We start from the raw sequence: 12146 nt of genomic DNA on the forward strand, positions 1-12146 counted from the left end.
GAACTTAACATTATTGAAAAATTAAGAGGGGAAATAAATAGTGGTCGTATTAATTTTGACTTAGAGAATATAAAAAGAGGAATTGCAGATGATAACAATAATAATAATATATAATAATCATGAAGTTATTACAGTATAATATACAAAGTTTATATAATGAGAATAATAAACATTTACTAGAATTATATTTAGAAAACAATGCTATAGATATAGCATTGATTACAGAAACTTGGCTACGCGATAATGCGTCGTCAAATATATGCAATTATAATTATGCTTTTAAAAACCGTCCCGATGGTTACGGAGGGGTCGGTATGTATATAAGAAGAGAGATTCAGTTCTCTTTAGTAAATATTGATATCGATATGGAAGCCATTGGAATTAAAACTCTTAATCTTAAAAAAAATTTTATTTTAGTAGTGGTGTATATACCGCCAAATACCCCTCGTTCTCAATTTGAATTTTTTGTAAATAGTCTTTTTATTCGCCTTGAGAATTCCTCTCTACCAATAATAATTGCGGGTGATTTTAATGCCAGGTCTATGTCATGGGGAGACTCGGTGACGGACTCTCGTGGCTCAATTTTGGGTGATATAGCAACAAGGTGTGGTTTCTTTAGTTTAAATAATGGGCAGCCAACTTTTCGTTTGCAAGATAGACATGCTTCAGTTCTTGACATCACTTTTGCTAAAAACTTAGATACAGTACCTACATGGAAAGTCAATACAGTTAAATTAACGAGTAGTAATCATCTACCAATAATTATAGAGCTTCAATCTGATTCAAATCCACCTAAAGGAACTAGGAGAATTAAAAAAAGAGCAGTTTTTGAGGAAATTGCGGGAATGGATGTGGGTTCATCCATCCAGGAATTCAATGATAATATCCATAATATAGTGGATAGAAATACTATTACTATTCATCCTAGAAATAGGTATGTTCCAAAGAGATGGTGGAATGATGAAGTTTCAAAACTGTTTAGATTGAGGCAAGCGACTAAGGGAAAATATTTTAAAACAAAAAAATTTGATGATCTCGTGGAATATCAGAAGGCTGCAGATGCCTTAAGCGAAAAAATTAAAGAACTAAAAAATGAGAATCTAGCTAATGTGTTAAATGAACTTTCGACTAACCCTTCCTCCCAAAATTTTTGGAGAACCATGAGAAACATGAGAAAATATAAGCAACCAAAGAGTGTTAATCAGTCTTGGGATGAGGACCAAAAAATTGAGTATTTGGAAATTTTAGCTGCGTCTTCTGCTAATATAGAATCGCATAATCAAACAAATAACACAGCATCTAATGATATGTTAGATGCGCCGGAGGAAAGGACTATTGACCCTAACGCTTCAGTGAGTACAGGGACATCGCATGAGACTGAACAAAATAATGTACTAATTGCTAATTTCTCTGGGGAGGACCTTGCGGCCATCCCTGCTACACTTCCAAGTGAACCCGACTCGCATCAGAATCAACCGGATATGACTGTTTTTAAACCAAAACTTTCCTATGAAAGCTTTAAGCGTTTTCTCCAATCTAGAAGCTCCGCTTCAGCACCAGGTGTGGACTTGGTTTCCTATGATTATCTTAAAAAACTAACTCCTGAAGCTTTGTATAAGTTTTTCAAAATATTATCGGAAATTTGGCAGAAGGGAGAAATTCCGGAGGTTTGGAGAAATATTAAAATTTCTCCGACTCCAAAACCTGGAAAGGACTTAACTAAGGTTGAAAACTACAGACCCATTTCGTTACTATCTGTGCCGCTTAAATGCGTAGAAGCAATGCTCAAAGAATTAATACAGAAGCACATTGAACATAATAATCTACTCCCAGAAAGATGTTATGCCTTTCGCCCGGGACATTCAACGTCCATGTGCATAAACGATGTTATAAACACTGTTTGTGCGTTGAAGGCTAAAGGAAATCAGGTTTTGGGTTTGTGTGTAGACGTAGAGAAGGCTTATGACCATGTACAGGTGGGAATTCTTAAGGAACAACTGGAGGAACTTCAGATCAATGGTGCGGTAGTCTCCTGGGTGGTGGATTTTCTTCAAAGAAGAAACCTCATTCTGGGAAAACATAAGGTTACAGTTAATGCTGGTCTAGCTCAGGGTAGTGCTCTTAGCCCCATCCTTTTTAATTCTTACACTATTAAACTTCATAGTATTGTGTCACCGAATTGTTTGCTATATCAGTTTGCAGACGATTTTTTTATGGTAGTTTTTCATCCTGATTTTGAGACAGCGAAAAATTTGTTAGAAACTAAGATTGCGGAGTTTTCAGGTATTTGCAATAATTTGAATCTGAATTTTAATTTAAATAAGACAACGACTATTCACTTCAACAGGAGGCCTAGGCAGTTGGACTTGACACACAACGGTATTAATATAAGTCAGGTTAGTAGCATTAAGTATTTGGGTTTCTATGTTGCATCAAACAACTCAGCTAAAGAGCATGTCCAACATACACTCAATGAGATTGACAAAAGGAATAAATACATAAACATAGTAGGGGGGTGTAAACAAGGTATGGACCCATCTAAGTCCTTGTTGCTGTATAAGTCATGTATAAGGTCAAAAGTAGAATATGCGTCTGCCGCTCTGGCCAACGCGGACAAGGGTTCGCTTAATAAGGTAAGAACAGTTACGAATTCATGCCTGAGAAAAGCTCTTGGTACGATTAGATCCACCCCTGTGGAATGTTTGTACCATTTGGCTGCAGAACTTCCGCCTAAATATAGATTTCAGCTAACAGCGGCGAAGGAACTTGTGAAGTCCTTTGCGTACAAACGTCCAATTGTAAAAACTTTCAGGAATTTAACTCACCCTATAAATACGGGAATGTATAAAATTTTCATTAGATACAGAAGCCTAATGGAGTCTGTTGGCACCACATCACCTTTAGGCCCTGATTTTAATAAAATAATAATTGATGACGATTTTTTTAAAGGGGTTTCGAATAAAAAGTCTGAAGTTGGCCTGCCCATTATAAAGCAAGTTTTTGAAGAAAAAATGGCTTGTCTTAAGAGTAAACAATTGGAAATCTTTTTCACGGACGGGTCAGTTATGGATGAATGTACGGGTTCTGCATTTATTCATGAAGGACCAGGTATAGTTTTCTCCTTTTATAATAACAACAAATTATCATCTATGTCGGCTGAGATCATTGCCATGATAAAGGCATTGGAGTATGCGAAAAGTAATAATATCTCGAGATTGGCAATCTTAACTGATAGTTTAAGTGGGTTGCTAGCAATAAAAAATAATAGAAAAGGAAACTACTTAATTGACAGGTTAGTGCGGTTGTCTAACGAAATTAATGGCGTTATAGAACTTCATTATATTCCTGGCCATGCTAATATTAGCTTAAATGAAATTGTAGATCAGGCAGCAAAAAGAGCCAAAGAAATCGGTACTGAATTAAAGACACCTTTGACGATCTCTGATGCCATAATCCACATAACAGAAGATTTATGGTCAGCTTGGTCAGCGGAATACAGGGACCGTGGTTTGACCAGCTCCTCTCATTATTTTGCCATCTTCCCTGATGTACTCAAAAGCCCATGGTTCAAAAATGCCAAAACTAACCCTCTGGAGACTAAGCAAATAAACAGAATTCTGACTGATCATGCCTTTTGTAATGCCTCACTTGGAAGAATGAATGTTATGCCATCAACCTTATGTGATACATGCGACGTAGAGGAAAATGTTGATCATATCCTATTTCAATGCAACAAATTTTCAAACGAGAGAAGCTTACATCCACTTATTCAAGATTCAAGATCCACCACTGATTTTATAAACAATTTCGGACTAGATAAAACACCTGCCTTAGTTAATTTTTTAAAGAAAATCGATTTTAACCTGTGAATTTAAATCAAGAATGAAGTCATTGTTGATAATTTTTTATCCTCATTCATCGGAAGAATTTCTCAAACGAGAGGATTTCCTTTTATATACTCAAGACTCAAGAACCACCGTTGATTTCATGAACAAGTTTGGCCTCGACAATAATAGTTAATTTCTCAAGGAGAATCAAGTTTAACCAGTGAATTTTACTTCAGAAAGAAGTCTTTGTTGACAACCGTTGTCTAAGAAGGACAACATCATTAAAGTTACAAGGTTTGCGTACCTTTAAAACATATGCTGTGGTAATGCCGTGACCAAGAAGCCCTAAGGGAACAACAACATTTTTAAGCACAAAAAAAAAAAAAAAAAAAAAAAAAGCTTTTAATCACTCCAACAAAAAATGCACCATTATCTTTCCATTACTATCCACATACTGCTGTCTGTATGGGTACAAAATCTTCTCCCCTTTTTATTTTCATTCAATACACCTGTGTAGAGATATCAACGATTATGGGTAGACGCGAACAATGTAAAAAAATATTTGTTGAAAGAGTTGTTTAATTTTCTAGACAAAGAAAAACTTGATGGCAAATAATAAATTTTATGTCGACATTCGAAAAAATGTAAACAAAAGCAACTTAGGCAGAGTGAGAGTAATGTCATTGATGAAATGAGATTGAATGCTCTTCATCTCCAATTGCATGTACTCTTCTTCTTTATAATTAAACACCAGACAACAAACAACATTCATACACACACTTGTTAATAAAAAAGAGGGTCGTTGGAAAATGCACAAAACAAGCAGAACAGAGAAAAACGCAACTGAGAGGAAACAACAACAAAAAGAAAAAGCGGGCAAATGGGTTGGGCGGCATTGAACAAACAAAATAAAAAAGAAGGAACGAACATGACACAAAATGATAATGGTGGCACAAGGATGATGATGATTATTATTACTAAGATAACGTTGTTGTTGTTCAAATGAAAATCAATGTCTTAAGAAATGAAAACAATAAAGTATGTAAACAAAGCGAATGAAGTTCAAAGGAAAGCTAGCAGCATATTTATTTGGCAACACACAGCAGAAAAAATAAACAAAACTTTACAAATCATTTATACTATAAAAACAAAAATAAACAAAGCAAAAAACAACTGCAGAATATCTTTAATGTTTTTTCTTGCACTCCAAGTTTTCCCCCTTGATTTTTGGGTTGGACTTGGAACAAACTGGACAGTCAACAGACCCAGCAGGCAAAAATGGCAGGCAGGCGAGCACAAAACAACGACGTCAACACGTCGGTCGGTCACAAGGACATTTAAGGGCCTACCTTTCCTTGAAGTAGTCCAATGTTACCGATTCTGAATCAAATTCAGAATAATCTGGTAGGGAATCATCATCGAATGAACTCATGCCACCAATAATATTGGCATTGTTGCTAAGATTCAAATTGACACGGCTTCCATTGCTTAAATTGCTCAACAAGGATTGTTGTTGTTGCAAACCATTTGGGTGTTGTTGCTGCTGCTGCTGTTGTTGACGTTGTTGTTGCTGTTGTAAAAGTTGAGCTACCAAAAGATGCTGCTGTTGTGGTTGTAGCGACGAATTGTTGCTAAGCTGAGAAATGGATTTTTCGTAAACTTTAGCCATTGTTTGTAGTGCTGTATACTTCGGTCGTCGTTGCTGTTGTTGTTGCTGTTATTCCTTTTTCAGTCCTTCGTTGTTATTTCTCTTATTCTCTATTTTTGACACACAGAAAAAAAATCACATCAATTTCTTTCTCTTGCACTAAAATATTTCGCTATTTTTAACAGGGGGAACAACTACTTTGCTAACTAAATTTTCATTCAATATTTTTTACTTAATATTTTTGTTTGTGAGAAAACGACATCGACAAAGGTATTAAAAATAGAAAAATATTTTGCAATTTTCCTTTTGGCCACAAACTCACTTCACACACACTCGCGCTCACTCACACAAACGCAGCGCATATATACAAAACTGTGGCACGCACAATTATTGCTCTTCTTCTAATATAAACTTTTTTTGCTAACTTTGCTTGTTGTTGTTATTTTTTCTTCTTCTTTTTGGCCAAAATGGCGTCAACTTGTTCTATTTATTTTAATTTTTTGTTTCGATTCACTTTTCATTAACTTTCGCTTAAACAATTTGTTATAAATTTTCTTTAATTTTTTGGTTGGTGATATTTTGTTTAATCATCTTACATTTGCGCACACCCACACACACGAGAGAAATTAACGGAAATTATTGAAAAGAAAAAATGATGAAAAATTATAAATTGTGTATGGAAAAAGCGAACAACAAATTCACTTCAATTATTTTTCCCGTCCGTTCTATATGTCTGTTGTCTTCTCTTTACTTTCGTGTAACTAAAATTTTTGAGCTAGTCGGGATCTGTAGTTCGAAAAATGGGTAGACATATGGATCTATAGGTCGAAAAATGGGGTAAGTAGATGGATCTCATGGTACAATTATTACAGGTAAAAGCAAGTGTTGTTGTACAACAATCGATACAACAACCACATAGAAATTTGTTGTTGTACGTAATACTAGTGTCAACTTCATTTTTGAAAATTGTAAACAAAAATATAAAATATCGATATGCTTTGAAGTCTCACAAATATTGGTTTAATGAAATACAAATATATGTAAATTTAATAAATGAATTAAAAACTATTTAAACTAACATCAATAATAATTCCGCGTATAACTTGTCTCCAAAAATGTTGACAGTGGTAAGTATCACTGCATCTAAATATCCAGAATTACTAATAATTCATGGTTAATTTCAGATGGGGCACATTGAATCACAATTTTCAGTTAACCAAATCCAAACATATTATATGTCCGTGTTTAGACACACGGGAAAGTAAATTCAGTTTTTAGGCAATAGGGGGTAGGAAAGAGTATTGAGGAGCTCTTTCCTCTCCGCTCTCTCCCAAAAACTCAATTTACTTTCCCGAGAAATTTGTGTGTCTTAAGGCCTGCGTACATAAGCTGCCTCTCCTGCTTACCTTGCTTGCTTCTGATAAAAGAATAAAAAAGAAAAGGGGAACCCAGTCTGAAATTTGCATGGCCTTCTTTATTCTTTTATTTTTATTATGTCAGAAATGAAGTAGGAAAGCAAGGCAACCAGGCGAGGCAGCTTATGTACGCAGGCCTTAAACACAGACTATGCGAAGAAAAGATGAAATCCACGATTCAGAATGAAATTTATAAACATTAATGAATAAACACTGCTAGAAACAAATCAAAAAAGCCGATGGTGATGCAGTACGGCAGAAAACTACATACCTGATGTAATAGGAAATGCACCCGATGTTGCCAGGATAAGCAAACATCTCTATTTCTGACTCCCTTATACGGCATAAACAAATGAAACATCTCAATTCGATATATAAAATATATTTTGTTCTATGTATGTACATATGTTTTAAATAAAATCAGTGTGTTTGGACATTATCCCCAAAAATTGTTGGCTGAAGTTCATAGATGCAAAATGGGTTCACTATTTTCATCCTACAGGTGTAACGAAAGGAGAGTTTCAACGTGCCTTATAGTAAGTTCAGATTTACGAAATCTGAACGTGGGTTTATGCTCTGTTTAATCCATCTAAAAACAAGAACCACATAGGACTGGTTTCGTAATGCCAACCACAGCAACACTTGAGACGAAACTGCTGTTCTGATAACTCTTCCTTAGCAAGAGGGGCCTACTAGGGATATTTTGAACAAATCTAATTCGTCATAACCAAAAAACACGACTGAGGTTCCATAATAGAAGTTTAACCATACTCTGCAATTGTCTTATTCCGTATAATTCACAGTGCATCCAATATATTGAGATTTCATTCATGATGTTTTCCATCAGATCCTTGTCTGCAATGTGATATTTTTAAGTGCATAAATACTCACTTGACCCTAAATAAATATAGCACTGACCTCTATCCCCCAATGCCTGACACACCATTTTACACGGCCTTTTGTTCTCTTACACCATCCTTACAGATTGCTAAACTATTCGAAAGTTGCATCCTGTGGATCTATTTATTCGAAGTTCGCACGTACATATTACTCGTGAAGTCTATAACTTCAAAAATATGTGTTTAATGTTTGTTTATCAGAAAGTAAAAAAAAATATAAATATTAATTGACAATTAACGAAAAGAACAACTTCATAAACTTCGTATTATATTTGACACTAGTATTACGGGTGAACCTAATCAGCTGGGACTTGCTTTTACCTGTATTATTGTACCATGGATGGATCTATAGATCAGATCATGGCACAATATTAAAGGTACAACGCCAAAAACAGCTGATCATCATACTAGTTGCCAAAATGCTTTATTGTGAATAAAAACGCATACAAAATGTAAACAAGCAATTCGCAGTAATGCATTATTTTGATCAAATTTGACGTTTAGTTTGATGTGATGTAACACCTTCTTATTCCACCATGGATCAGATTAATCTAATAGCTCATTTAGACTAGCCATAAATCCTCGACTGGATTTAATAAATCCAGTACAAATCTCATTGCATTTAGATATACATTTTGGAGGATTTAAACGGCAGTCAGCTGATTTTTGTTCATAGCACAATTACCAAGGTAGATGCATCAGCCCATCTGATCCAATTTGAAACGTCAAAAGAATTTTGTGTAAATTGAATTCGTCTCAAAAAACATACGTCAAATTACAAATTTATTGTTTATTACTGAAAATGTTAGCACATTATGCTACTAATGCTAACTAAAGAGCAAATAAAGAATTATATTATCACAGTTTTCCCATCTAAAATAAATAGACGAATTATTTTATCTTTTAGACATCGTAAATATTCGTCTTTGTTGATTAAATTCAACTTTGCACATCAAAAAAAATTTAGTTTTCCGCCTTGTTTACAAATTTTTACATTTTAAATTGTTTTTAGTGTAGCAATTCACCGATGCATCCAAGATCTATTTAACAGGTCACGTAAGTAGCACAACAACAACTCTATTTTAGCCGAAAATTCTTCAATATGTCAAAATGTTTGTTTACGTTTTCATACAATTTATTCACAATAACAAAATATTTGACAGATTGAAACCAATCAGCTGGCCGTTTTACGCCACCTTAAAATTTCATCATGGATGCATCTACACTGTTTCTTGTGCCAGCTTGCAACTTTTTGTATTTTCTAGCAACATGTTGCAGAAAACAGAGTTGTATACGAGGAATTATGCCAGATTTAAAACAAATCCACCCAATACGAGGATTTATTTTTGTATGGGAAATCTGGTAGATTTTTGCTGGATTTAGCAAATAAAGCCTGATAATGTGCTAAATCCGGCTAATGAAGTCATATCTAAATGGGCTATAACAGTAAAAACCTCGGAAAATATGAAAACATTATCACAGATAGTGCTTTTTATGCTGATTCCAACGCTGTATAATTTTTGTTGGGGAAATGTGTACTTCCCGAGATATGGGCCTCTGAAGTTCCGAAAATTCCCTTGTTTAAAGGCCGGCTACTTAGAGAAAAATTTTAATTTAAAAGAAAATGTTGTTCCCGTTCTCGAGATTGGTTCCTGTCCATTGGAGAAAGACTCAAATCCACGGCCGAAGGCCGGCTATTAAAAAACCTTACGATTTTTGAAAAATAAAAAAATTTGCTAACTTTCGGCAAAGGAAATTTGTTCCGAAAAGGGCAACCAAGTTCGAAATTGGCTCGGCCTTCTTTATTCTTTTATTTTTTTATGTCAGAAATAAACCAGGCAAGGCAGCTTATGTACCCAGGCCTTTATTATTATATATTTTTTATTTATTTATTCAATATCAATACAAAGAAAGCCTACAAGGCCAATTTTACATGTATTGTGAGATTACAATTAAAATTTAGATTCATGGCAGAAGGCCATTTGTTTAATCCAGCCTGAAGAGACCAGATGTTTAGCTGCGAAAGTAGAAAGTTTAGGTGGGACACCAAATGATGAGTGGACTGTATATTTTAAAGCGTAGCTTTTGTTGTTGGTTGCCTCGTAGAGGTTGTGCGGTGTAAATAAACGAAAAACAAAGAGAAATTAAAACACAAGGGTTTTTAGTATTGGTGTTTGGTATATTTATTGGATTTTTGCTCGTAAAGCTTTTACCTTTTTTCGTAAACAATAATTGTTGTTAGTATTGTTAAGTGGACGGAGTCCGTGAACGAAGTTCGTCTATTCTGCCTTGTGTCGAATAACACACTCTCTCAAACGCAGCTTTAACTAGACTTTGGCGGGCAAACTGTCAACCTCTCTTGTCAGAATATGTCAATATTACTTTGCGCCGAAAGCGCCTGTGCAAGCTCTCGTATAAGAGCAGGCTCCGGGACGATGATCCCAGCAAGTGTTTGAAGGTATTTACTTCTTGAATAACCATGAAAGGCGAGTGCAAACTCCCGATGAGGAGACGCCTTATCATAGTTAACGGTTAATCAAACAAACAGCGCCTGTGCAAGCTCTCGTAGAAGAGCAGGCTCCGGGACGATGATCCCAGCAAGTGTTTGTAGATATTAATTTGTTGAAGAACTATGAAAGACGTGTACAATCTCCCGTAGAGGAGACGCCGTATCATAGTCCAGGCGAAGCCTTGATATGGAGCAGCCCGCTGTGCAATCTCTCGTAGAAGAGAGCGGAGCGTGCTGATCTTGTCGAAAGACATTAAGTTGCGGCTAGAAGTACCAGAAGGGTGTCTACTGCCGTTCAGGACGAAAGTCCTAGAATGGTGACTATGAAAGGCGAGTGCAAACTCCCGTAGAGGAGACGCCTTAGCATAGATCATGGTAATGATCGTCTTACAATAGTTTATCGTAGATTTTGCGAAGCGGTTTTAAAATAAGACGACCGGATATCGATAGAAATGTTTCGAAATATAAAACTTTAATCCGGAAGATCAATTATTGGAAACGTTTGATTTCGAAGACGTTCGATTATTTGATGATGGAATTGGTCCCGTTAGAACCCAGCCAAAGACAGTATTTTGTGCCAATAAAGTGTCAATTACGTTGTGGATGATACCGTCAGTAATTATTTTAGGATAAATGTCCGCTCCTAGTAGGAGATCCACTCGACCGGAATCCAACGTAGTTGGATCTGCCAAACGTATATTTTGCAGTCGAGAAGACAGATCAATATCAGATGAAATAGACGGGCAATTATTGGAGAGTTCTGGAAGAACCAAAGCATTAACATTGACAGATAAATGTCTATTGAATGAAGACCCTATCTCAATGGAGGAGATTTGGCTAGAAATAGCCGAAACCGATTGGTTAAGTCCAGTGTCGAATAACACACTCTCTCAAACGCAGCTTTAACTAGACTTTGGCGGGCAAACTGTCAACCTCTCTTGTCAGAATATGTCAATATTACTTTGCGCCGAAAGCGCAAAGTGGCACCATTTACGTAGTAGACTATTTCTGACAAGGAGGGTTGCCATATGACTGAAAGTCAGTCGAATTGAATTATAAAAGCCCATTTGAACTTCAACACCATTTAAAAAATGAATTCAATTGGAAAAAATAAGAAAAAAGTAATAAAGAGTCCTGCAGCGGCAATATATAATTCAAGAAATTCACAATTAAGTAGAACCATCATTTAAAAACGCTTTTTATTTCCTTTTAAAAGTATGGTAAGCGTAGCAAAACATTTTAAGCGAGTTAAGCTGGGCACACATTGTCAGTTTTGAATGACAGCTTTGTTGTTGCTTGCTAGTGTGGCCGTTCATTTTTGTCATTCATCATGCAACCACAAAATGTTTTGTGGTTGCTGGACGGTTTGACAGTTATCGATAATTGCGAAATATAGACATTAAAAACTGACAATGTGTACTGCACTTTAGGTAGATAATTCCAGACTCGATAAACACGCACCAGAAATGAATGATCAAGGGCAGAAGTACGAGCTAGGGGAACGTCAATTTGCATATTACGAGAAGAATTTATAAAAGAGAACTCACTTACTAAAATTTCAGGTTGTTGTGTTGTTTCACAATTTTATAGAAATGTAAGACTGTACGTAGATCTATGTAACCACGACAACTTAATCCAAGTAAATCAAAAGTTAACTCAATTACTCGAACATGGGCATGTACTCTCAGTTGAAAAACACACCGGACAATCTTACGCACTATTTTCTCAACTATGTCTATGAAAAAAGCGAACAATAAATTCACTTCAATTATTTTTCCAATTTATATGCAGATGGAAATGTTACATTTTTGGATAGGTGTTTTTATAAGTTTTCGTTTGCTACGGATA

At 35.5% G+C, this 12146-nt stretch overlaps 1 protein-coding gene across 5 annotated transcripts in view; it reads right to left on the reverse strand.

The window, feature by feature from the left end:
• Positions 1-6239, reverse strand: part of LOC141404591 (transmembrane protein 47) — a 64328-nt gene extending 58089 nt beyond the window's left edge. Inside the window, exons 1-2 of one of the 5 annotated variants that reach the window (XM_073988046.1) lie at positions 6072-6239; positions 5177-5585 (exon numbers count right to left, since the gene is read on the reverse strand). In XM_073988046.1, coding sequence (XP_073844147.1) covers positions 5177-5496 — 320 coding nt within the window. In that variant the 5' untranslated portion in view covers positions 5497-5585; positions 6072-6239. Of the gene's footprint in view, positions 1-5176; positions 5586-5797 lie in introns of all 5 variants that reach the window. The other 4 variants (XM_073988063.1, XM_073988053.1, XM_073988086.1 and 1 more) reach the window with 4 other exon arrangements.
• Positions 6240-12146: the final 5907 nt, after the last annotated feature.

Source organism: Musca autumnalis, unplaced genomic scaffold, assembly GCF_047663935.1.
Source record: "Musca autumnalis isolate F117 unplaced genomic scaffold, ASM4766393v1 scaffold_1, whole genome shotgun sequence".
Classification (NCBI taxonomy): domain Eukaryota; kingdom Metazoa; phylum Arthropoda; class Insecta; order Diptera; family Muscidae; genus Musca; species Musca autumnalis.